The 27231-nt window shown below is 43.1% G+C and overlaps 1 protein-coding gene across 10 annotated transcripts in view; it reads left to right on the top strand.

Annotated features, from left to right (window-relative positions):
- Positions 1-24687, top strand: part of ATE1 (arginyltransferase 1) — a 185817-nt gene extending 161130 nt beyond the window's left edge. For all 10 annotated transcript variants that reach the window (XM_030571238.1, XM_030571237.1, XM_030571236.1 and 7 more), the window contains one exon: positions 21270-24687. In XM_030571238.1, the coding sequence (XP_030427098.1) occupies positions 21270-21448 (179 nt within the window). In that variant the 3' untranslated portion in view covers positions 21449-24687. The remainder of the gene's footprint in view (positions 1-21269) is intronic.
- Positions 24688-27231: the final 2544 nt, after the last annotated feature.

The following is a 27231-nucleotide window of genomic DNA, read 5'->3' as shown; positions in this document are numbered from 1 at the left end:
TGGTCGCAAATCGACGGTATTGGCCTCCAGGCGGTATCCCACAGTGCACCACTGTGACCGCTCTGGACAGCAATCTCAACTCGGATGCAGTGGCCAGGTAAACAGGAAAAGCCCCGCGAAATTTTGATTTTCATTTCCTGTTTGCCCAGCGTGGAGCTCTGATCCACACGGGTGGCAATGCAGTCCCAAATCCAAAAAGAGCTCCAGCATGGACCGTACGGGAGATACTGGATCTGATTGCTGTATGGGGAAACAAATCTGTTCTGTCAGAGCTCCATTACAGAAGACGAAATGCCAAAGCGTTTGAAAAAAAAGTCTACAGGCTACACAGTGCTGTGTGACAAGCGTAATGGGAAGCCAGAGACTCAAATGGACACTCATAGAGGGAAGGAGGGGGTACTGAGGACTCCAGCTATCCCACAGTCCCCAGCAGTCTCCGAAAAGTATTTGCATTCTTGGCTGAGCTCCCAGTGCCTGTAGGTTCAAACACATTGTCCGGCGTGGTTCAGAGAATAGATCGTCAGTTTACCCCCCCCCACACACACACACACGTGAAAGAAAAGGGAAAGAAATCATTTCTTCTTTCAATGTCACCCTATGTCTACTGAATGCTGCTGGTAGACGCGATGCTGCAGCAATGAAGAGCAGTATCCGCTCCTCTCCCCTCCCTGGTGGCAGACGGTACATACTGATAACTACTGAATACCCGTGGCTGGCCTCAGGGGCGCTTGGGTAAAAATAGGAATGATTCCTGGTCATTCCTGTGTAAAGAAAAGATTCTGTCCTGCCTGGACTATCATAGCAGCAGCATGCTGGGCTCCTCTCCCCCGCACCACTTAATGTCCTGCCTGGACTGTCATAGCACGGGGAGGCTACCTCCCCCTAATTTTATCTCACTAACAAGTCACTATTTGTTATTCCTGCATTCTTTATAACTTCATGACACAAATAGAGACACTGCCACGGTAGCCCAGGAAGGTTGGGGGAGGAGGGAAGCAATGGGTGGGGTGCCCATGAATGGCATGTAGCTCATCATTTCTGCGGGATCTGACACGGAGCAGCTGTGCTCTCTGATACACTGGTTCTCTAGTACACTTGCCCCATATTCTAGACAAGACTGACTCTATTTTTAGAAACCATAAAGGAGGGATTGACTTGGGGAGTCATTCCCAGGTTTGCTTTTGTGCCCCCCGCCAATCTCAGCCAGGGGCACCCATGATAGCAGCAGACAACACAGAAGGACAGATAACCGTCATCTCATTGCCAGATTACATTGGCAGCAGATGGTACAGAAGGATTGGTAACCATCTCTGCTATCATGCAAAAACAAATGAATGCTGCTGTGTAGCGCTGGAGTATTGCCTCTGTCCGCGGCATCCAGTACACATACAGTGACTGGAAAAAACAAAAACAAAACAAAAAAAAATGCTGAACGGGCTCCATGGCTGCCGTGCTATGCGTCTGCCAGGGCAATCCAGGGAAAAAGGGTACAAAATGATTGTCTGCTGTTGCTTTCCCGGAGGAAGGAATGACTGACGACATTTACCCAGAACCACCGTGACAATGATTTTTGCCCCATCAGCCACTGGGCTCTCAACTCAGAATTCTAAGAGGCGGGGGAGACTGCGGGAACTATGGGATAGCTATGGAATAGCTACCCACAGTGCAGCGCTCCAGAAATCGACGCTAGCCTCGGACCGTGGACGCACACCGCCGAATTAATGTGCTTAGTGTGGCCGCGTGCACTTGACTTTATACAATCTGTTTTATAAAACCAGTTTATGTAAAATTGGAATTATCCCATAGTGTAGACATGCCCTCAGAGTTACACAGACATTTCTACATGTAGAAAATAATGTGCATCTGATCTTTGGAAGTTGAAGCTAGGCAAATTCAGACTGGAAATAAGGCATACATTTTTGACAGTGCGGGTAATTAACCATTAGAACAATTTTCCAACGTTCATGGTGGATTCTCCATCACTGACCTTTTTAAAATCAAGATTGGATGTTTTTCTAAAAGGTATGCTGTAGGAATTATTTGGGGAAGTTCTATGGCCTGTGTGATACAGGAGATCAGACCAGATGATCACAATGATCCCTTCTGGCCTTGGAATGTATGAATCTGTGAATTTATCTATACTTAGAAATGCAGTTTTTATCTTTTGGAGTGCATCAGTGCTTCCTACTGTTATATATTCATCTGTGCTATGAAATCGCTAGTGAACCTGTTTGTATAATGTCCTCTTGATACCTTGAACATGTATCTCAAACCAGATGACAGCAGTTAAAGAAACATAAGCAATCTTATTGGGAAAATGGTCTTGATGGCCAAATATTTTGCCTGGTATAGGGATTTTATAGTGAAATTTAAGGAAATGTAGAGTTATGATCAGAGAGAGCCTCATATCAGAGTTTAACTGGGATATCATGTTTCTTTCTTCATTAGAAAAAACATAACCGAATAAGATTTTATGGTGAGACTCTAAATGTATCCAGTCTAGAAAAATATGAGGAGTATTCTCCTAATTAGTGACTTAAAAAAAATTGGCAGTTGTCCAATTTCTTTTCTGTTTTAAATGGCAATAAAACTGACACTTTAATTTTTTTTTGGCTATTTTTACTTTTTTATTTTCCTGTCATTCAGAATTTTATGTACTTAAAAGATAAGCTTTTAGCTTGTTCTTTTTTGTTTCTTGCATAATTTGAGAATTGGTGTTCATCAGCAGTCCGTTAAATGAGAGAGAAGAATCAGGCAAAGTGTGTACCCTTCAGTGATAGCATCTTCAGGTACTGCCAGTGCCCCTCAATTCTGCTTTGATAGGCCTTTAGCCTCTTAACAGGTTCTTTGTAACTGGGCACATTTTTTGTAACACATCTTCTCATACTCCTACTCTTATTTCTGCTCATTTCTGCCACACATTGAAAACAATGACTTTCAGGGACTGTGTTGTTGCTGTCTTCGCTAATCTTTTTTCATCAAAACTATTTGAACCCAACAACCCGAACTTGAAAAGCTGATTAAGATTTAAAAAATTTGCAGCAAAGAAGTTTTGAACCATTAAGCTTTTCATGTTGTAGTGCTGATCTAAAGCATATTTATAGTTGCAACTGTGCATTTGTACAACTATGTCTACATTTTCTTAATCTTTCTGTGTACTTCCAAAAGGCCCTGTCCCCTGTTACTGCCAGAAACATGTAAACACAAAATCTAATGTAAAATTCTCTAAATCCCTTTAAGAAACCAGGGAAATCTGCTTGTTCAGCTGATATCAGGTCAAAATTAAGAAAATAAAAAAAAAAATCTTTGGATTAGATTCAGGAATAATGTCAGAGAACAGAAAGATTTGGGCTCTAGCTGCTCAAAATCTTTATAGGAATAATAAGTAAAAAATAAATTCCCACAAGGATTTGAAAAAAAGAAAGCCAAAGCTTAAGCTCTGAGAATCTGCAGTTGTGACACACTCTCGATGTTCACCTCATTCTTTGTATGAATAGAATGGCAAAATACTTTGTTTTATTAAAACACTATCTTTCACTAGTTTACTGAGTAAGTGAGATTATTGCCAAAGTTAGCATAATATTAATGTTCATGCACTACAGTTAGGGCTGTCAAAATCTCAAGGCATAATTTGCAAGTTCTTCTTCGAGTGATTGCTCATATCCATTCCAGTTAGGTGTACGCGCCGCGCGTGCACATTCGTCGGAAAACTTTTACCCTAGCAACTCAGTGGGCCGGCAGGTCGCCCCCTAGAGTGGCGCCACCATGGCGCTCCATATATACTCCTGCCGGCCCACCCGCTCCTCAGTTCCTTCTTACCGCCCGTGTCGGTCGTTGGAACAGTGGAGCGCGGCTTAGCTGACCTCCACTTCCCTAGCTACTCGTTTTCTCGTATATAATTATGTAGTTATAACACTTTTATATATATATTTGTATGGTTATACGTGTTTTCTTTGCTAACATGGTTAGTTTAGTTAGCGGGGTTCAGGAAGTAGCCCCTTCCATGAGCCCAGTGCCGGAGCCATGCATGGCTCACCGGGTTTTCAAAGGGGCCCGGCTTGCCAGAAGCCGCGGCCGAAGAGAGATCTACATGACTCCTGTTTCAAGTGCCTCAGGGAATCGCACTTGACAGATAAGTGCCCCATTTGCAAGGCTTTTAAGCCGAGAACAAAAAGGTGCGGGACTTTCACTTACCCCTCCACCTTGGCCGCCAAGCGATGTTCAAGCGGCGGGCAGAAGCGCCTCCTCGGCACCGGACCCCGCCGGTACCACCAAGGCCTTTCGGCACCGACCGTCGCCGGCACCGATGTCGACTCGGCACCGCTCCCTTCTTCCGAGGTCGAGAGAGTCTACGATTCCTGCTGGTGCCTGGCGGCTCCCCGGCACGCGCCGTGGTTGAGCCCCCTGCTCCCGCTACTTCCGTGCCACCTGCATCGCAGCCAGAGAGCTCGCCTAAGTTGCGTTATCCGGCACCGTCACCTGCAGAGGCACCGATGACTTCGGCTCCGTCGATTCCAGTCCCCCAGGACCATGGATTCCGGTGCCTGGCAGCTCCCCGGCTCGCGCCGTGGTAGAGCTTACTGCTCCTGCTGCTTCTGTGCCAGCTGCACCACAGCTAGACAGCTCGTCTAAGATGACTCGCCCGGCACCGACGACGTCGGCACCGTCGATCCCGGTCCCACGAGGGCCGTAGAATCCGGTGCCTGACGGCTCCCCGGCACGCGCCGTGGTTGAGCGTATTGCTCCTGCTGCTTCCGTGCCAGCGGCACCGCAGCCAGAGAGCTCATCTAAGTCGGATCGCCCGGCGCCGACACCTGCTACGGCACCGATGACGTCGTCACCGTCGATCCCGGTCCCACAAGGGCCGTAGAATCCGGTGCCTGACGGCTCCCCGGCACGCGCCGTGGTTGAGCGTATTGCTCCTGCTGCTTCCGTGCCAGCGGCACCGCAGCCAGAGAGCTCGTCTAAGTCGGATTGCCCGGCACTGGCACCTGCTGCGGCACCGATGACGTCGGCTCCGTCGATCCCGGTCCCACAAGGGCCGTAGAATCCGGTGCCTGACGGCTCCCCGGCAAGCGCCGTGGTTGAGCTACTGCTCCTGCTGCTTCCGTGCCAACGGCACCGCAGCCAGACAGCTCGTCTACGTCGGATCGCCCGGCACCGACACCTGCTGCGGCACCGATGGCGTCGGCACCGTCGAGCCCCGGTCCCGCAAGGGCCGTAGGATCCGGTGCCTGGCGGCTCCCCGGCACGCGCCGTGGTCGAGCTAAGGCTCCGGCTGCTTCCGTGCCAACGGCACCGCAGCCAGAGGGCTAGCCTAAGTCGGAGCGCCCGGCACCGACACCTGCTACGGCACCGAGGACGTCGGCACCGTCGATCCCGGTCCCGCAAGGGCCGTAGAATCCGGTGCCTGACGGCTCCCCGGCACGCGCCGTGGTTGAGCTCCTGCTCCGGCTGCTTCCCTGCCAACGGCACCGCAGCCAGAGGGCTAGTCTAAGTCGGATTGCCCGGCATCGAAGCTTCTGAGGCACCGACAACATCGGCACCGTCGATTCCAGTCCCACAAGGGCTATCGAATCCGGTGCCCGATGGCTCCCCGGCACGCGCCGTGGTTGAGCGTATTACTCCCGCTGCTTCAGTGCTGACGGCACCGCAGCCAGACAGCTTATCTAACTCGGTTCGCCCGGCACCGGCACCTACCGAAGCTCTAATGACCTCGGTACCGTGGATCCCGGTCCCACGAGGGCCGTCGAATACGGTGCCGGACAGCTCCCCAGTACGCACTGTGGTTGAGCCTGCTGTTCCCTTCACGCCGGAGATGTTACCATCGGCGAGGGCTCTCAGTGCCATGACAGAGTCAGTGCTGCCTGACCCGGGCACCGCCGGTACGGGTAATACAGTCTCTTCAGGGGACTGTCCCCTGTCAGTACAGCAGAGCGGCACCGTTCATGATCACGGTCCCGCAGACACTCCAAGTCCTGTCGGCACGCCGGACACCACTGGCAGTCCCGGTGCTGTTTTCCTCGGTACTGGTCACACTCGCTGCACCGGTCGGTATCACGTTCGCCGACCCGCTATCGGCACTGTTCCGACATCTGGCACCGGGGCAGATACCTTGACTCCTGTAGCCCTTCTCCGAGCCTCGAGATCTCGGTCGACCTCCCGACACCGTTCTGGTTGCGGGTCTGGATCTCGTTCCAGGTACCGATACGCCTCCCGATGCCGGTCCCCGGTGCCGAGTTGGGCAAGGTCCGAGTGAGTCAGAGACTCGGCCCGTGCCTTCTTTTAGTACCTCCATGGCCGTCCGGACACGCATCCGTGTCATCCCATATGCGCAGATTTTATGCTCAGGACCACGATCCTGATATGATGGCCAGCGGGCGCCAGCCCCGAAGCAGAAAGAGCCTTGGCGAATGCAAGGTGTACTCTGCAGGGGCCCTGCAGCTCTGGGTAGCAAAGCAACAAGCCTTGCTTAGCTGCGATAATTATAGCACCTGGGTGAAGGAGTTTCTCACTCAAAACTCCCACCTGGAGTTCGCTGCCGTCTTGGAGGACGGGGGAAAGAATTTACCCTTTGTTGGTAAAGGCATCTTCGCGGCAGAGACAGCCCCAGACTGCGAAGCCTGCTGGACAATAGGGTCCTAATGCGTCTCAGCATGTATACGCCAGCGACCAAACGCAGGCCTTTATGACCCCAGCCGCCATACTCTGTGCCTAGCCAGAGGCAGAACTCTGGAAAACGGCAAGGCCAAGGTGGTCGCAGACAAACGTCAGGCCCCCTAAAAAGCCAAAGTCAAGGTCCCTCGCAATTACCACTGGGACCAAAGACGGACCTTCCAAGGTTCGCCGGAGGGCGGTGTACCAGTCGCAGGACGGGATCCCGATCCCGCTTTTTCCTGGCATGGCCCCAGTTACTTTTAGATCGCTGGGTCCTGCGCACGATGGAGCATAGGTACCACCTTTAAATTGCTCCAGCCCTGTCCCCCTTCAGCGGACGAAAGGGGCAAGGGGTTTTACTCCCGTTATGCCCTAGTTCCCCACTCGAACACAGGTCTCAGACCTCCCTGGTCCTGCATGAACTCAACCGGTTGGGGATAAGGTTGAGGTTCTGCATGGTATCCCTGGGAACCATTATTCCATCCTTGCCTCCTGGGGGCTACTATGCCGCCCTGGATATGAAGGACGCGTACTTTCGCAATGCCATCTTCCCTCCGCACGGGAGATGCCTCCGCTTTATAGCCAGCGGTGAATACTCCCGGTTTACGGCCATAGTCGCCGCCTACCGTCGCTGATGTCGGATATGCGTTTTTCCGTATCTGGACGATTCGCTTATCCGAGGAGACTCTGAGACACAATATGATTACTATAGAGCAATCCACTCTGGTTCCCACGCAGAGGTTGGGCTTCCTAGGGGCTATCCTGGTCTCCTACCTAGCCGGAGCCTGCTTATCACAACTGCGGTTTTAGGCGATGGCAACAATCATCTGAGGTCTGAAGGCTTCCCCAACGACCTCAGCTCGTTCTTGTCTCAGTCTCCTGGGTCCATGGTTGCCCGCAAGTTTGTAACCAAACACGCCAAGCTCCGCCTCCGTCCTCTCCAAGTCCGGCCCACCTCGGCGTACCGCTTGGACAGGGAGCCAATGGTCATGGTAGTCACCGTTCCCTCGAACGCCTTAGGCTCCCTAGAGTGGTGGCTAACTCCCTCCTTGGTGTGGACAGGGATGCGGTTTCATCCGCCCCAGCCCTCACTGCCCCTGACGGCGGACGCATCATCTCTCTGCTCGAGTGCTCATGGTCACCTCCGAGCTTAAGGCCTTCGGTCTTCTAGGGAGCTGGCATTCCTCATTAATGCCCCAAAAATGAGAGTAGTCCGCCTGGCATGCCAGGGGTTCCAGCGGCAGCTGCGAGGCCGTTGTATCTCGGTGTTTACAGCCAACACAATGGCCAGGTGCTTCATAAGTATTCAGGGGGGACATAGTCCTCCCCCCTTTTTTGTCAGGAGGCCATCCATTTCCGGGTCTTTTGCATGACCCACTCGATGGAGCTGGCGACGTCCTTTCTCCCAGGCGTTCGGAACGTCTTAACTCTTTGACTCAGCAGGTCTTTCCTGTCTTACGAGTGATCACTCTGCCCCATGTGAGGCGTCCCGCTTTCCGGAAGTGGAGATGGTTCCTCACACAGACCTGTTCGCTCACCGCGAGCGCAGGAAATGCCAGGTGTTCTGCTCCTTCCAAGGTCTCTCCTCGGAATCGATCTTGGACGCATTCCTGATGCCGTGGAACGGCCAACTGCATTATGCCTTCCCACTGTTCCCACTGGTTCGTTGGGTCCTGCTCAAACTCCGCAGGGGCAGAGCGCGCATCATCATGATCACTCCAGAGTGGTCCAGGCAGCACTGACATACCACGTTGCTCGGCCTGTCAGCCCAGACCTCATCACTCAGGGCAATGACAGGCTTTGTCACTCGGACCTGCAGCCTCTTCGCCTCACGGTGGCTCCTGCGTACCTGAGTCGGAGTGACAGGCAGCCTTCCACCTGGTCAACGTACTGGGCCAGGTGGAAGCGTTTCCTTTACAGCTGCAGTACGCTCGATCTTGCTCCTGCTGAGGTCTCGATCCCCTCTATTGGCCTGCCTCTGGCCTTCAGCGGCAGGATCTGGCGGTATCATCGCTGAGGATACTCTCAGCAGCCATCCCTACCTTCCAGCAGGCTAAGATGGACGTTCAGTGTCCCACGCTCTATGGGTTCGAGGTCCCTCAAGGGCTTGGAGCGCTTGCACCCTCGGGTGCGCCGCCCGGCCCCGCCCTGGGACCTCAACCTAGTCTTGGCCAGACGGGTCTCTGAGATCAGAGCTCTTACGAAGATTCCACAAAGACAAGGTGCAGTTATGACCGCACCCGGCTTTCCTCCCTAAGGTGTTTTGGCCTTTCATGTTACCCACAGCTCAACGCAATGGGCATAACCGTTGCACTCCTTGGACATCTGTGGAGTATTTCCTAAGGTGCCCCAGCTCTGCCCCGGTAGCGGGCCAAAGGGAGGGCTTGCTTGTTTTCCTCTCAGAGGATCTCATCTTGGGTGATGGCGGACATCCCCACTTGTTATGATTTGGCTCATATTTCCCCAAGCCACATCACCGTGCATTCTACCAGGGCTCAGGCTTCATCTGCCGCCTTGCTGGCTCGTGTTTCTACCCACGAGATCTGTCGCGAAGCTCCATTGGTCCTCGATCCATACCTTTGCTTCGCAGTATGCCCTGATTTAGCAGTCAAGAGAGGCTGTAGCCTCTGGTTCAGCAGTTTTATTCTGCCACATTTCACTCCGACCCCACCGCCTTTGTAAGGCTTGGGATTCACCTAACTGGAATGGATATGAGCAATCACTCGAAGAAGAAAAGACGGTTACTCACCTTTGTAACTGTTGTTCTTCGAGATGTGTTGCTCATATCCATTCCGCACCCGCCCTCCTTCCCCACTGTCGGAGTAGCCGGCAAGAAGGAACTGAGGAGCGGGTGGGCCGGCAGGAGTATATATGGAGCGCCATGGTGGCGCCACTCTAGGGGGCGACCTGCCGGCCCACTGAGTTGCTAGGGTAAAAGTTTTCCGACGAATGTGCACGCGCGGCGCGTACACCTAACTGGAATGGATATGAGCAACACATCTCGAAGAACAACAGTTACAAAGGTGAGTAACCGTCTTTTTTGCTTTCCAGTTTTCTTTGCAAATTTTTTTAGTGTTTTTCAGTTGCCTTGCGAGAAAAAAACAAAGTTGAAGAAAAACTGGTTTAAACTGCAGTAATCAAATAAAGGCTACTCTCTCCATACACCTCCACTCCCGCTAACGTTCCTACCAGCTGCCATATTGCAGAAACATTCCCTAGAATGAGGGCTGATTGAGATTGCTACTGTTAAGTAAGTGATCACTCGGTGTTTGCTATGTAGCAACTTAAGGCCCTCACTCCAGTATCTGAGCTGGCTGTCTCAACAGATCTCATACCTTTTGACTAGAGAATGAGTATCCAGGCCAGGAAATCTAATCAATATCTCTTCTAGCAAGACAGAACACTAACCGCGAGGCCTCTGGGCCAGCCCTACTGCTGGTTTCTTTTTCATTGATATTTGGCAAGCCATTAGTCCATAATGACAGCTAGATACTACAAATGAGCAAATGATTAAAAATATCAGTTGGTAGCATTCTCTTTGACTTGTGTAGTTATTGGTCATGTATGAGATTTCAATAACTTTTTAAAGATAAGGAAATGCCCAGACAAAAACTGAAATTAAGGTTGCAAGTGCATACCAGTAATTTAAGGGTACAAACCATTACAAGAGTGTTATGATTATCTCAGAAACAAGCATTCCCAGGAAATTCACAGTTAAACTTAAAGAAATTTAAACATATTAAGATATAGAAATGGATGGCTAATGCGCCCAAAATTTTCATTCTGCCCTGATACACTGGGGGGGAGGTGCAATCCCAGTATCCATAAAAATTAGTTTATTCTAACCTAGAATGGTCACAACCACTAAAATGCATTGATCATAGTTTATAGATATTGTGTGGCTTCAGCTTTAACTGGTCTACAGTGAAATGTGTAGAAATCTCTTTTGAAATCTAGTGGTTTTAACATGATCCTAATTTAATGATGATGGTAGTTTTTTGCATGGCAGCTAGGACTGTGTGATAAATAGGAGACATAAATAAAGTTTATGTAATTCAGCTATGTCAAGCAATTTTGGTTTAAAAAATAAAAATCAGCAGATGACTAGTACATAAATTACTTTGTGTGTTTGAAAAAAAGTGGAGAAGGAAAATATTTTTAAATTAACTTTATTCAACAAAATTTCCATATAAACTTTTAGCTTAGAGATTTTAGTAATTGACCGACTGCATATTATTTCTTGAAAGCCTGAACATAGCAATTTTCCCAAATTTTGCTGAGCTTTCAGAAATATTTCCATTCATGCTTTGTGACTTGTTCTGGATAAATTACTTGAAAGAGGAAAAGAAAACTTAAGATCAATGTATCCTGTTAAAAAGTTAGTTGATATGCACTTTGCCTTAAAATTACCTATTTTTATTCAAAATGTTTCAAAGTCTGTTTCCTATTTGGAGAATAAGTTTTGAATTGATTTATTCTATACTCTGGCATAAGCATCCAGAAAATTGTTGCAAATCAATATGTGAACATGTGAGAGACTAAATCACTGGATTATACTTCTGTTAAAGTTTGCCTTTTTGAAGTAGAAGCATAAACCAGTTTGGGTTTCTTTAAACCAGAACCATAATATGGGTAGCCAAAGTTTTATATTGCGTTGTATTGAGGCTTTTAAAGCTGTGTGCATTTTTGGAGCTATCCTTCCACTGGCAACTAGGAGCCTCAACTTTTTGCACTGACAGCCGCAGTTGGCTCTAGGTTCTTAAACCTCATCCTCTGTAGTGTTGAATTTTTAAATCCTTTGACTTTTTCAATATGTAACTAATGTCCAGATTCTGCTGTGTAGCTGCATGGAACCATAAAGTGATCTGAGTCGGATCCTGTACATTCTAGTAAAATGAGTGTTTGTTGTTCTATATTTCCTTGCTATGTACTATACAGAAAGGATAGACATGGGTGTTAAAGGTGGGGGAGTAGCAATGGACATGAAACATTCTATAGACTGTAATGAAATAATTCTATATAAAGAGAATTTGCATGGATACAAATCCAAAGTCATAATAATACAAATCTACTAGTGGGTTTACCCTTTAAGAGACATGTTGTGTATGTAGTTTTGGGGGAGATCCAACAGGAAACTAAATCTAATAAAAGCAGTAATGATGGGTGACTTCACCCTAATCTAAGTGCATATAAAGTTAGGGTTGAGGGTTAGGATTTGGGTAGGTCATCAGAATAAAGTTTAGAGTAGTGATATTTTTGAAATCTTAAATTGTTTCTTGGACTAGTTAGTTCTAGAGCATACAAGTGATAATCATTTCCTAAATTGTATTAAATAGCACACTGGAGTTGGTTTAAGAAGTAACTATGTTTAGTGAAGCCATCAGGTAATAGTGACCACAAAATAATTAAATTCAATGTTTTGAAGGGAAGGATTGCACCAAAAAGCAGCACTGTGACATTATAGTTTAGAAAGGAGATTTTTTTAAAAAACTATTAAAAAAGAGCCTGAAGTCAAAAGTGAGGAAATGAAAATCCTTAGGCTCAGCATGGAGGCTGCTTAAGCATACCAGAATTGAGTCACAGAAAATATACATACCCCTAAACAAAAAAAGGGAAAGGAAAGGAATAAAATTATATTGTTAAATGACAGAGTCCAAGAGATTGAGTTAAACAGGTATCCTTAAAGAAACAACAACAGCAAGAGAAATCCAGACTAACTGACAACAATAGAAAGAAACGTAAACTATCACAAAAGTAATGTAAGATGAAAATTACAAGAGCTGAGAGAGAATTAGCTGAAGACAAAAAAAAAATTTAAATACATCAGGAACATGCAAGACATTCAGTGAGTCTGTGTACAACCAGGCAGTAAAAGGAGAAATGGAAGAGGATACAAACATAGCAGAGTAGCTGAATGGTTACTAAATGGTTGTAGTGGCCTTCATGGCAGAAATAATTACCCTAAATCAGTGATTCTCAACCTGGGGCCCCTTGGGATGACTGTGAGCACATTTCAGGGGGTACTCCAAGCATAGCCAGTGTTAGACTAGCTGGGCCCCAGGGCAGAAAGCCAAAGCCCCACTGGATGGGGCTGAAGTCCGTGGTCCTGAGCCCTGCCACTCGGGGCTGAAGCTGAAATCTGACCATTATAGCTTCGTGGGAGCCCCTGTCAATTGCCCTGCCCTAACACCAGCTCTGGCTTTTATATGCAGAAAACCAGTTACTGTGGCACAGGTATACCTTGGAGTTTTTATAGCATGTTGGGGGAGGGGCCTCAAAAGAAAAAAGTTGAGAACCCCTGCCCTAAATCTTGTCTTTTTAAGTAATAAAGATAGAGCATTGCCAAAGACTGAGGGATCGAAAGAGGAAGTGTTGAGATAATTTAAGAAAACAACAACAAATCCTCAGGACCAGATTTCATTGATTCAAATAGGCATAACAGATGGGATTGAGAAAAAAAGCTTTTAGGGTGAATTTCAAAAAAACCTTCTTGACAGTGAGGTGTGATATGCATAGAAACTCTCTTCTGCAGAACATTAAAAACTGGACTGGGGGGAAGGAAATATACGGTAAATAACCTTGAATGATCCTGAGGGTGAACTGGTTGATCAAGTCTTTTCTGCCTCCAACATCTTTAATTTTATGAGCCTTTTGATACTGAAGAATAAAGCGCACAGAATTGGGGGGAGAAACAGAGGTCATTGAGTGGTTCATGAGAATATACTGTGAGAAAGCGTGGTGAGAAAAAGCATCTTTTCATTTTATTTTTTTAATTATAACAGTTTATCCATTTAATAAGGTTGCTGAGCTGCCCTTTCTACTTTAGCTGCGTCTGGCAGGTGGTAACCCATGAGAAAATTGGGGAAGGAAACTAGGAAAACACTAGTTAAAACTATTTTAATAAGACACAGAAGCAAGATTAGTTGTTGGGCTTTTTTCGTGCTTTAAAAAAACACTGTTTCATTTACATTAATATACTACAGATTTCATTCCAAGCTGAGATGAGAGCGGCATCCTGTTTTGCACCTATGTAACAGCACAGTTACATAGAGAAGGGACATTGGCACTCTTATTTGCAATAATTATAAAAGTACAATTAATTGTCTTTAATGTGCACTTAATATTCAGATTTAGCAGCAGCAGATTTCTGATTTTTATGTTTGTCGGGTCATTTCTTCTTTAAACGATACCAGAGCCCAATATGTTTTTATTTTCCATTAAATCCTCTGGAAGCCATCCTACCTTAAGTAGGATGGCTTCCAGAGGATTTGAATGAATAAAGTGAATACTTTCCTACACTCATATGATTTTGGCACTAGAACAGTAGCAACTGGAAGCTGACTAAATTGTTTCTTATGAATTTGGTATTGTGGTGACAGAACTTCTTATTCACCCTTTATAAAAGCCTAAAAGCGTACCTGAGATTAGTTTAGTGATGACTTAAAGTTCAAGTAAAACTATTTCTTTTTCAGATGCAGTTTGAGTCATATTTATTTAGTCATTCAAGTACTTTCACAGCAGGTTCTTTTTATCACATAACTTTATTCTTTTATGGGGTTGATAAATTATACTGACAAGAGACAGGTAATCTCTCTAAAAGAACACCTATGGGGAAGGATTGTATTATTCTGGTCTTTATGTAACATCTGTAAGAATCATGAATGGGCATTGAATAAGAAGCGTAAAACATAAGTACGATCACTAAAAGCAGAAGTTAGGGGGCCATGCATATCTGAGTTTAGCATACTGCCCTTTAAAACTGTTTTTATGTCCACATGTGCACAGTCTCTGCAGTTGTCGATGCAGCACTCAGGATGATTCTTGCTTCAGCAATGTTCAGGATAGTTGCAAGTTTCCCTGATTGCCCTGTAAGGGTGCATTTTTCTGAAGACTTATGAAATGGTGCAACTGTCCAAGTAGGCACTGGTTTACTGCGTGGTTTGAGAAGCGTCGTTCTCCCCCAGAAAATGCTTTCCCCCAGCAACGCTAAAACCCTGATAGCAATAAGTATGTTGCACGGTCTGATTCTAAAGAGGACAATGCACTAAGAACTGATGTAGTGGGTAAAAGTGAGCTAAGTATATAAAACCACCTATTCAACAACCCAAACAAAATTCAACTGAGCCAGTGAAGACTGTAGAGAAGTTGAAGGTGCAGTAGCTTTAGTTACTGTAATGCATACAATTTGGGGCCAGGAGAAATACAAGCCAAGAGATTCATTTGCCCACAATATCTGGTTTCAGTTTTAAATAGAAGTAATAAATATCAATAAGTAAGTAAAGAACAGCCCTAAAAGTGCTCTCTTCAGACAACTTGTTGTGAAGACTAGTTTTGGCACCAGTCCAATTCTGGTTACAATACTTAGCCTAAAGGTGTAGTAAGTACAAACCTTTGTCTCCTATTTAAGAAGTTAAAATAACTTTAATTGTGTCACCTTCTGAGGCTGAACTTACAAATTTTGTTCTCTTTGAACTTTCACAAAGAATGAAAATAGTATAGAGGAGTGGGAAGAACTGGTAGAAAAACAAATCCATTAGGATACCAAAAAGGTATTGGCAGCACATCAAAAAGCCTAATGGATTTCAAAGAGGGAGAAAAAGCCAAAACCAAGTGTTTTTTACTTCAGTGTTTATCTAAAGCAAGTGCCAGCAATAATTAGTGGAGAAGCGAATCTTAGCATGTACTATTCAGATTTTCTTCTTTTACATCCCTCTTTCCTGCTCAAGGACATTGTACCTTTATGTAAGGAACCACAACAGATAAAAGTAATGAAGTCATTCTGAACTGGATGAAATCTAATGAAGCTCTATTTTACGTATTAATATCCGGATTCAAGCAATCAGCAGAAAAATTCTGATTCTGCAAGCTTCAGTGGTGACTTTCAGAGGAAAAACATTGTTAGTGACTTCTTTTGTTTCTTTGTAATGCATAAAGAAGGCCTGAAATGGGTTTTAAAACTCTTTTTTTCATAGTGAGAGTCACAGTTTAATAGACATTCTCATGAACATCCTCCCATTCCCCATCACATACGCCTATCTCCCCTCTCTTTCATGATAACTCAGCCTACCTATGGCAGCTACAGAGGTTGCTTACATGGAAAGAATATTGGTTTTTTTAACCTTTGTGTAACTTAGGTGTTGGAAACCAGGCAAACCAGCACCATGTAATTAACCAGCTCTCCCAAGACCATCAGCAGGTATTCCAAGGACCACCAAAGACACCAGTGTGGCAACACTTGGACTAAAGGATGCAGCATGAAAATCTCTCTAGGTTACATTAGACCTGAACAAACTACAAGTATTCTATTAACTGCCTGTAAAGAATTTCAGATGCATTTCAGGGCCCCCTGGATGATTGAGATACAAAAGGAGCGCTTAAAGACGATAAAGTCATTGCGGAGAAACTAAATGAATTCCTTACTTCAGTCTTCAAAGCTGAGGATGTTAGGGAGATTCCCAAACCTGAGCCGGCTTTTATAGATGACAGATCTGAGGAACTGTCTCATATTGAAGTACTAGTAGAGGAGGTTTTGGAATTAATTGATAAACTTAACATTAACAAGTCACCAGGTCTGGATGGCATTCACCCAAGAATTCTGAAAGAACTCAAATGTGAAGTTGCAGAACAATTAACTAGGGTTTGTAACCTGTCCGTTAAATCGGCTTCTGTACCTAATGACTGGAAGATAGCTAATGTAACGCCAATATTTAAAAAGGGCTCTAGAGGTGATCCCAGCAATTACAGACCGGTAAGTCTAACGTCAGTACCGGGTAAATTAGTTGAAACAATAATAAAGAATAAAATTTTCAGACACCTAGAAGAACATAAATTGTTGGGCAAAAGTCAACATGGCTTCTGTAAAGGGAAATCGTGTCTTACTATTCTGTTAGAGTTCTTGGAAGAGGTCAACAAACCAGTGGACATAGTGTACTTAGATTTCCAGAAAGCCCTTGACAAGGTCCCTCACCAAAGGCTCTTACATAAATTAAGTTGTCATGGGATAAAAGGGAAGGTCCTTTCATGGATTGAGAACTGGTTAAAAGACAGGGAACAAAGGGTAAATTCTCAGAATGGAGAGGGGTAACTAGTGGTGTTCCCCAAGGGTCAGTCCTAGGACCAATCCTATTCGACTTATTGATAAATGATCTGGAGAAAGGGGTAAAAAGTGAGGTGGCAAAGTTTGCAGATGATACTAAACTGCTCAAGATAGTTAGGACCAAAGCAGACTCTGAAGAACTTCAAAAAGATCTCACAAAACTAAGTGATTGGGCAACAAAATGGCAAATTAAATTTAATGTGGATAAATGTAATGTAATGCACATTGGAAAAAATAACCCCAACGATACATACAATATGATGGGGGCTAATTTAGCTACAACGAGTCAGGAAAAATATTTTGGAGTCATCGTGGATAGTTCTCTGAAGATGTCTACGCAGTGCGCAGAGGCGGTCAAAAAAGCAAACAGGATGTTAGGAATCATTTAAAAAGGGATAGAGAATAAGGCGGAGAATATATTATTGTCCTTATGTAAATCGATGGTATGCCCACATCTTGAATACTGAGTACAGATGTGGTCTCCTCATCTCAAAGATATACTGGCACTAGAAAAGGTTCAGAAAAGGGCAACTAAAATGATTAGGGGGTTAGAACGGGTCCCATATGAGGAGAGATTAAAGAGGCTAAGACTTTTCAGCTTGGAAAAGAGGAGACGGGGGTATGATAAAGGTGTATAAAACCATGAGTGATGTGGAGAAAGTAGATAAGGAAAAGTTATTTATTTATTCCCATAATATGAGAACTAGGGGCTACCAAATGAAATTAATGGGCCGCAGGTTTAAAACACAGAAAAGGAAGTTCTTCTTCACACAGCGCACAGTCAACTTGTGGAACTCCTTGCCTGAGGAGATTCTGAAGGCTAGGACTATAACAATGTTTAAAAGAGAACTGGATAAATGAATGGAGGTTAAATCCATTAATAGATTCATAGATTCTAGGACTGGAAGGGACCTCGAGAGGTCATCGAGTCCAGTCCCCTGCGCTGATGGCAGGACCAAATACTGTCTAGACCATCCCTGATAGACATTTATCTAACCTACTCTTAAATATCTCCAGAGATGGAGATTCCACAACCGCCCGAGGCAATTTATTCCAGTGTTTAACAACCCTGACGGTTAGGAAGTTTTTCCTAAAGTCCAACCTAAACCTCCCTTGCTGCAATTTAAACCCATTGCTTCTTGTTCTATCCTTAGAGGCTAAGCTGAACAAGTTTTCTCCCTCCTCCTTATGATACCCTTTTAGATACCTGAAAACTGCTGTCATGTCCCCTCTCAGTCTTCTCTTTTCCAAACTAAACAAACCCAATTCTTTCAGTCTTCCTTCATAGATCATGGTCTCAAGATCTTTAATCATTCTTGTTGCTCTTCTCTGGATCGTCTCCAGTTTCTCCACATCTTTCTTGAAATGTGCTGCCCAGAACTGGACACAATTCTCCAGTTGAGGCCTAACCAGCGCAGAGTAGAGTGGAAGAATGACTTCTCATGTCTTGCTCACAACACACCTGTTAATGCATCCCAGAATCACGTTTGCTTTTTTTGCAACAGCATCACACTGTTGACTCCTATTTAGCTTGTGGTCCACTATAACCCCTAGATCCCTTTCTGCCGTATTCCTTCCTAGACGGTCTCTTCCCATTTTGTATGTGTGAAACTGATTTTTCCTTCCTAAGTGGAGCACTCTTCATTTGTCTTTGTTAAACTTCATCCTGTTTACCTCAGACCATTTCTCCAATTTGTCCAGATCATTTTGAATTATGACCCTGTCCTCCAAAGCAGTTGCAATCCCTCGCAGTTTGGTATCATCCGCAAACTTAATAAGCATACTTTCTATGCCAATATCTAAGTCGTTGATGAAGATATGGAACAGAACTGGTCCCAAAACAGACCCCTACGGAACCCCACTTGTTATACCTTTCCAGCAGGATTGGGAACCATTAATAACTACTCTCCGAGTATGGTTATCCAGCCAGTTATGCACCCACCTTACAGTAGTCCCGTCTAAATTGTATTTTCTTAGTTTATCGATAAGAATATAATGCGAGACCGTATCAAATGCCTTACTAAAGTCTAGGTATACCACATCAACCGCTTCTCCCTTATCCGCAAGACTCGTTATCCTATCAAAGAAAGCTATCAGATTGGTTTGACACGATTTGTTCTTTACCAATCCATGCTGGCTATTCCCTATCACCTTACTACCTTCCAAGTGTTTGCAGATGATTTCCTTAATTACTTGCTCCATTATCTTCGCTGGCACGGAAGTTAAACTAACTGCTCTGTAGTTTCCTGGGTTGTTTTTATTTCCCTTTTTATAGATGGGCACTATGTTTGTCCTTTTCCAATCTTCTGGAATCTCTCCCATCTCCCATGATTTCCAAAGATAATAGCTAGAGGCTCAGATACCTCCTGTATTAGCTCCTTGAGTATTCTAGGATGCAGTTCATCAGGCCCTGGTGACTTACAGGCATCTAACTTTTCTAAGTGATTTTTAACTTTTTATTTTTATTTTATCTTCTAAACCTACCCCCTTCCCATTAGCGTTCACTAAGTTAGGCATTACTTCAGACTTCTCGGTGAAGACCGAAACAAAGAAATCATTAAGCATCTCTGCCATTTCCAAGTTTCCTGTTACTGTTTCTCCCTCCTCACTGAGCAGTGGGCCTGCCCTGTCCTTGTTCTTCCTCTTTCTTCTAATGTATTGATAAAAAGTCCTCTTGTTTCCCTTTAATGGCTATTAGCCAGGATGGGTAAGGAATGGTGTTCGGAGCCTCTGTTTGTCAGAGGGTGGGGATGGATGGCAGGAGAGAGATCACTTGATCATTACCTGTTAGGTTCTTTCCCTCTGGGGCACCTGGCATTGGCAACTGTCGGCAGACAGGATACTGGGCTAGATGGACCATTGGTCTGACACAAGTATGGCCGTTCTTATGTTCTCTTTAGAAAACCCATTAGAAAAATATCTATCTCAATTTTGGAAGCCTATATATTTTTTCCTCTTTTTAACTAAAACTGTTTACCCATAAAGTAACTATTAGAATTATTAGGATTTCCACATTAGTGGTTTGATTGAATCAGCAGAAGACATCATCCCAGTTGTTTATAATTCATAGTGCAAAGGGAAATGGTGTAGAATGGACTCCAGCAAGATTCATTTGAGGGGGTCTTAAATCTTACACCCTATGGGAAATGGATTTTGTTACATTGGGGTGGCAGCTTTTGTTGTAATGAAGCACAATTTTTTAGACACGAGTAAATTTGAAATATTAAAGAGATTGTTAGATTATTTGAATATATATACATGGATCATGAAATGGATTAATACCTGCCCATAAGAACTTTGTAGCCAAAGTGTCTTTTGAGCCCACAAAAATATTTGGTACTCTTTGTATAGCTTATGTCTTATACACTTACATTGTAATGAATGTCTTTTTGCTCTGTTTTCACTTAGCATTCAAATAGTTCTACTTTCCAAAAGTAGCTTTTAAGCTGATTTTTATATTAATGGCCATGTAAACCTAGTGTTCAGCAAAGTCAGTGTTTTCTTTAAACAACACTTTGTAAAAACCTTATTAATGTATCATGCAGCTGCTTTAGGCACATGGCTAGTTGTTCTCTTACTTAAATTAAAACTTTGTTTCCCAGTTACTCTAGAACCATTTTGCCTGAGATGTAAACACCTACACAAATGAGAATTCAGCAATAGCAGCAAGAACTGAATGCAAACAAATGAAGTTTTAACTTACTCTGCACAATACTCTTGCATGGTGCTTGTTAGAATAAATCAGAGTGGTATTGTACATTAGGTTAATAAAATGCAACTATGGATGAAGCTTGCTGCCTGTCTGGGTTCTGAAAGCCTAGGGAAATTTGACAGGCCAATGCTGTCAACCCTGTTTATTGGGTCTCGGGTCAATGGTATGAGACTGGGAAGGGTTAAGTAATAAAGGACCTCATTCCACTACTGGACCCAGCTGATGGGTATTCATGAAAGAGTGCATGAGAGACTAGGAGTTGGTTGGGGATAAAGCTGTACTCAGTTTGGGAAGAAATTTTGTTGCCTCTTTTATACCACAGGAAGAATTATGTGAGCACCTTTCTCAGCCAGCAAAACAGGGATCCCGTGCTAGCAATAACATTTGGAAACAGTGTAGTTGTCAAAAACAACAGTGCTCTATGGCTACTGTGGGAAGCCCGTTTTGGTCAATTATATTGGAAAATAGTTTCAAATACAGTATTGCTTCTGGCATGGATCTCCCCTGAACACAAATTTAAATATAGCTTTTTATGTGTGTTAGAAACATCATACCTAATTACTTCAAGTGGGTAGATGTAAGATTTATTTTCACTCATCATGGATACGTGCTTTTCAACTTATGATTTACATTACACCAGAATCCATGCATATAGATCAGCTCAGAACAAAGTTATCTTATTCTTTAGTACTAAAGAGAGCACATAGGTACATTATCTTTTCTTAATCAAAGAAAATAAGGTGAGGAAATGCATACTAACAAGGACAATATGTTTATTAACTTGTGGTTTTTTTCTTTTTGCAGTTGATGAAGGTTGTATTAAAGAGCTGGGCCGAGTTCGGGTTCTTCACAAGAGAACTGTAATGCCTTACAGCATGTATAAGAAAAGACGGAAGGGGCCAAGCGATGAAGCCAGCGTTCAGCAGTATGCAAGTTTGGTGGGACAGACATGTTCAGAAAGGATGTTGTTGTTTAGAAGTTAAAGAGTTATTAAATGGCTCTTCTATGCCACTATATTTTATTGCACTGCTGTTGGATGATAAATAATACAGTTCTGTATGACTATTAAAATAGAGCAGTATAAAATATAGATATCTGTAATAGGCTATTATGAATACATGCTAGTATGCTTACAAGCAAAATCCGTTAACACTTCAAATGATTTACAGCAAGGCTTCAGCAATATGTGGAGTGTCTTAGCTAAACTTGCTTGCAGGAATTTTTAAAAATTGGGTACTTTTGGCCTTTCTTTGCATTCTGAATACCTTGAAGTACCCAAGTGAACTGAATACCAAATTATTATTTTTTTCTGTAGAGGCAAAGGTTAACTGTAACTCTCCTCCAGATGAACAATACATCTGTTAGAAAATCTCTCATATGGCTCCCTAGAAATCTGTGATTAAAAATTGTAGAAGTTATAGTGAAATGTGTGTAACTCTTAGGTTTGTACATGAACTAATGCAAGAGACTTGAAGTGTGCAGTTACTTAATACAGAATGCTACACTATTATATCATAGTTTATTACCATGTAATGTAAATGTATACGGTGGCTCATAATTTCACTGGAACCATTTTATGTTATTTTTAAATAATGTGTATTACAGTGACGGAGATCACACTGAACTTGGAAATTAGATTGATTTCTCAGTGAAAAGGGTGATAAAGTTTTGGAAAGCTTTCCCCTTTAGAGATGAAACTGAGTAGTTCCATTATAAAATTACTAAAGAGATACTGCTAAGTGGTACAGTGCGTAAATATGCTAGCCTTTTACTTCTGAAAAGGGTTCATATTGGAATGTGGATCACATGTGTAACTGAGTTTGGTAGCTAGCTCATGCTTATGTGTACATATTACAAAACCATACTCAAAAAACACCCAGGCCTTGACATGAAGTACCACTGCTATTCCGCACTGAGGTTCATTTGAAGAATTGTGTGGGGAAGCTTGCACAGCACCTACCTATTCTGTAGGCCTTATAGCTAAGAGTGTTAGCATCCCTGGCCTTCATTTACACTGCAGCCACTCATAGGATGACACATTTCATTTTATTTTTGAATAAATATTTGTACTAGTTTAAAAATTCAAGAGGTTGTGTTGCTTTATTATAAGCACTATATTATCTCATATATTTGAATATTATGTGTGCTCTTTTGCCATCTTTGTGTCAGTATCTGCTGATAGAACCCAGTTTTTAGATAGATCATCAATAGGTTGCAATATCATAAAACTGCACACATTTGGAGTTTTGTTAATGTTTTTGCTAAAGGAATCAGTACTTAAACTGAATCAGTTCGAAGTTACATATTATCCTTTCAAGAAAGTGATTCCTGTTGGGAAAAAAAGTGTCTTTAGGTGCTTACACTCTAATGTACATAACCTGTGGATTTAAAAACCATCTTCAATCCTTTAGGAACTTTGATTTAATTTTAAATAGGAGCCATGTACAAACTTTGGCACTAATGATAATTAATTGGAAATGGAACAAGAATAACTAATTGAGGTCCAAGCAATGAAATTCAGGAAGCCATTTTTTCTTCCGTTCTACTCCCCATTTATGATGATCGTAATATTTGGTTTCAATTCAAGTTCAAGAATATTTTTGGGAACTCTTGTATTTTACTCAACATGGTTACTGCATTGGTCTAGTCAAAGTCATGTGGCAATAAAGAAATGATTATAAGTGTTAGCATCACATCAAAAGTGTGATGGTCAAGCAGTTAGAATTCAGAGGTAGTTTCCATATGCTGTAATTCACGTAGTTTATCCATGATTCAACTGATAGTATTTTCACAGAAGAAATACCTACAGTCTTGTTTTTCAATGTGGCCTAAACAGTTGATTTCTTTCTAAAGAGGAAATACTCTTCCTACACTGTGTTAATGCTTCGAGTGATGCACAGTGACAACACAAAATATAACCTTTTTAATACTTTCTACCTACAAAATATATTGAAATGTAGTAATATCCAAAAATAACTTTTAATGTAATATACATTTATACAAATTGATCAGAAGAGCAGCAGCTCCCAGGGGTCTTGGTATTAAAATGCAACACTATGGATGGTAGGCTTCAGACTTACCAGGTTTATTTTGGTTTGCGGACACTTGCGCATTTCATACTAAGGCCCCTAATTGTCTGGGGTTATTCTTTTGAAGAGCAGAGCTCTTGCTGTGCACTCAATTAACGGAGGCACAGAAGGGTACAGAGATGATGCTCAAACTTAGGATAGGCTTTTCCAAAACACTCAGTGTTGGCCTAGCTCTACTCCCCTTGAAGTCATCAGTTAAAGCTTGCATTAATTTCAAAGGGAGAAGAGCTAGGGTAATGCTGAGTGCTTTTGGTCCCATCCTTAATGCCTCAGATAGATATATTAGGTTGGTTTTTTTAATTAAAGAATGTTACAATTCTTGGAAAGATGCTTTGACCAGATATTCAATTAAAGAAATATGAGTTATTTAACCAATTGAAATTTGAGGACTGTCAGGCTTGATGTTGCCCTGTATAGTTTGACAAGATAATGTACTTGTCCATTTCCTAAATGAACACTGAATAGGTGTCGCCGCTCTCCAAATTTCATTTCAATTGCAATGCTATGGCTATGTGGACTTTTGTATTCTTTCTGTTAAACTTTACCACTTAGTTCATCCAATCTAAAAGACTGAGATCTGATTTATTTTTTCTTTTCTGTTATTTCAAAGGAGATTATTAATACAGTATTTGTCAGCACCGCGCACTCTACTCTTGTTTTGGAAATGTTAAAAAATACCTAGGGTGAAATCAATGGGAGTTTTGTCGTGGACTTCAGTGGGACTGGGATTTCACCACTAGTCATTTTTAATTTAGTATGATGTCATGTCGTTGAGAACTACTTTAATTAGAAGTTCTGAATTTAGGAAAAAATATTTTAAACATTACTTTTTTTTCAGTGTCAGTAAAAGCTGGAAAGAATTACTCTCCAAATGCTAGGTTAATTTTTTAAAAATCTGTGTGGTTTCTAAATGAACAGAAAAAAGTCAAGAAAATGCAAAATGATGGCAAATACTAATAGAATATTTAATTTTAATTAGAATTAGCTGAGAAGCATATTAATTTCCATCATCAACAGACTTCAGCAAATGTAAAGGAAAGACTTGCCTGCATGTTGAGTTTATTGTATTTGTAACTGCTTTTCAGCTGGTCTGCTTGACATTTCAATACAATAAATAAAGTGATTTCCTGTTTGCTTTGAATGATTATAAATAATTAGTAGCTAGATGATTGTGGTCTTCAGTGTTTCTCTTTCTGAACAACCAAGACAATTGTTTCCTAATGTGTACAGACAGGACACAGAAGTCAAAGGACAACATTGTTTAGGTGGCATGTGTATCAACCCAAATGCAGCTTTTCTTTGAAACTACTCATTTTTGTCCTAACTAGTAAAATTAAAACAGCTGCTTACCTAATACCTTGATACAACCAATTGTCTATTCTACTATGAATAGAATAAAATCTAGAGGTATTACTTTTCAAATATAGGGAGAGGCACAACTAGTCACTTCAATTGGTCTTTACTATTTCCAAAAGGAAGTTTTAAAAATTAATTACCTGACCCAGGCAACCAAATGTTCTGCAGTTTACAAAGGAATACATAGGAATAATGCCAGAAGCACTGCAGTATGTAACAGTGTGTATCTATTATCAGCAGGAGCAGCGCCAGGGTTTTTGGCGCCTTAGGCGAGGGTCCTTCCACGCTCCTGGTCGTTGGCAGCAATTCTGCGGCGGAGGGGTCCTTCTGTGCTCCTAGTCTTTGGGGCACTTCGGCGGCGGGTCCCGGAGCGAATGAAGGACCTGCCGCAGGACTGACGACCTGGAGCGCAGAAGGACCCACTGCCACCGAATTGCCACTGCGGGTGGCAAAATGCCTCCCCCTCAAATCCTAGTGCCCTAGGCAACCGCCTAGGTCACCTAAATGGAAGCACCAGCCCTGATTATCAGACCCTGAAAAGCACCGAACAACTGAGAACTATATATTGCTCTATATGTGTTTGTAGTTGCACATAGGTACTTTCTGAGAGCTCAAGTATATAGCTCATTTTTACTTTGCATTGATGGTGATTTGTGCAATCAGATCTTCACTCCAGACAGTACAACATGGTCAAAACACAAATATGGGATTTCTTATGCAATCCTTATAATGTTAATACATGTTGTGTGGGTGGGGGGGATGTTGTTAACTCATCTGAAAAATGTCACTTTGCCTGATACCTGGAATTCCAGGTTTCAACCCAAAACCCGATATTTTTGCTGTGTTTATCAAATCTGAGAAATCTGGTAAATTAATAACATTGCATACTTATGTATAATTTTTCGTTTTATAATCATTTTGATTTTTTAAAATCCTGGCCAATGAATGCTGCCTTAGTATGAGGACCTGCTGATGCCATCCCGAGGGTTAGAGTCTTTCTGCCAGGACCATCTTCTGCAGGGTTCAGACTCAGGTACCCAAATTGTCTCAACCTGGTTAGTGCAGGGGAGCTCTTGAAGGACTTGGGCATCTTTGATAAGGAGGCCCAGACTGTGCCACAACCATGAGAAGAGTTCCTTTATCTTTTTCTGTTGGATATGGGCCTCCCTTCTCTGTCTCTCATGATGGCTAAGCAAGGTGGTTCTTTTCCCTCAGAACTAGTTGGGCCGGAATTCCAACTATCTTAGATTTCTGAACAGAGCTTCTGTGAAAAGCTTAATCCTTCAGTAGTTCAAAATTCTGCGCTAAGCACCTGTATAGGCTCCAGTAGATGGGATGTTAGTGTGCTTCTCTTCCCTGGTGCCACATTTTCTGATAGTAGTGATTTTTCCACCCTCCAGTAGCTGCCCAGTGCCTTCAATGAGTTCTGACCTAATCTTTCTCAGTTTATACAGACCTCCTTTTGAGGTTCTCTGCTCAATACATTTGCAATTGCTCACCTTGAAAATAGTTTTCTGATCAGGTGATGACCTTAGCAAGAGAATGGAAGAGCTTTCCATGTTTACCCATATCCCTCCATATTTGGTCTTCTGAGGTGGTTCCTTATAACTGTCTCTGTTTTCATCTGAAGACTACTCTGAGTCTGTCCCAATTCTAATATGAACACTAGTTCTGAGAACAGCCTTAATTCTATTCTTAGAATAGAAACCTTCACTCTCTTCTAGCACTCAAGGAAATGGTCCAAGGAGTCTAGATACATCAGGACCATATTCAGGAGACTGATAAGAGTGTAGAAGTTCTCTCTTAGTGTATACTCTGCTAGAGCCAGGGCCATCTTCTGTAGCTGAGAGGTGAGGTGTCAATACAAAAGCTTCACAAAGCTGCCACCTCTGGTGACATCTCTGAAAAGCTCTCCTTTTAGAGGGATTGAGTGAAGGGGTTAGAAATTCCGTCCTCCTTTCCCCTCCCTCTTCCAGTTTATCCTTGAGTCTTATTCTTCCCTCCTTTTTATAGGATTCTGCTATATAAAGTCCTGTATCAGTGCTAACCCATACTAAGCCAGAGAAAGGCATATAATATTTCCATTTAAAAGGGAATTTGCTTTCTGCAGCTTGGTTGACCACAGTTCCAACTCCCACCTTACTGGGCTTTTGAAGCCCAGGCTTGGACAAGGGCCTTGTTAGGGAGGTAGAGCCATCCAGCAGTTTTCAGAAATTAAACTGGAGAAATATGATTTAGTGAAAAGGAAAATCCTGGGCAGTGATTAATGATCATTCTGCCTATTGGAGCAAGGGAGGAAGAACAGCAGCAGAGTATCTCTG

This window comes from Gopherus evgoodei, chromosome 7 (genome assembly GCF_007399415.2).
Source record: "Gopherus evgoodei ecotype Sinaloan lineage chromosome 7, rGopEvg1_v1.p, whole genome shotgun sequence".
NCBI lineage: Eukaryota > Metazoa > Chordata > Testudines > Testudinidae > Gopherus > Gopherus evgoodei.
This window is presented reverse-complemented; position numbering and strand designations above follow the sequence as displayed.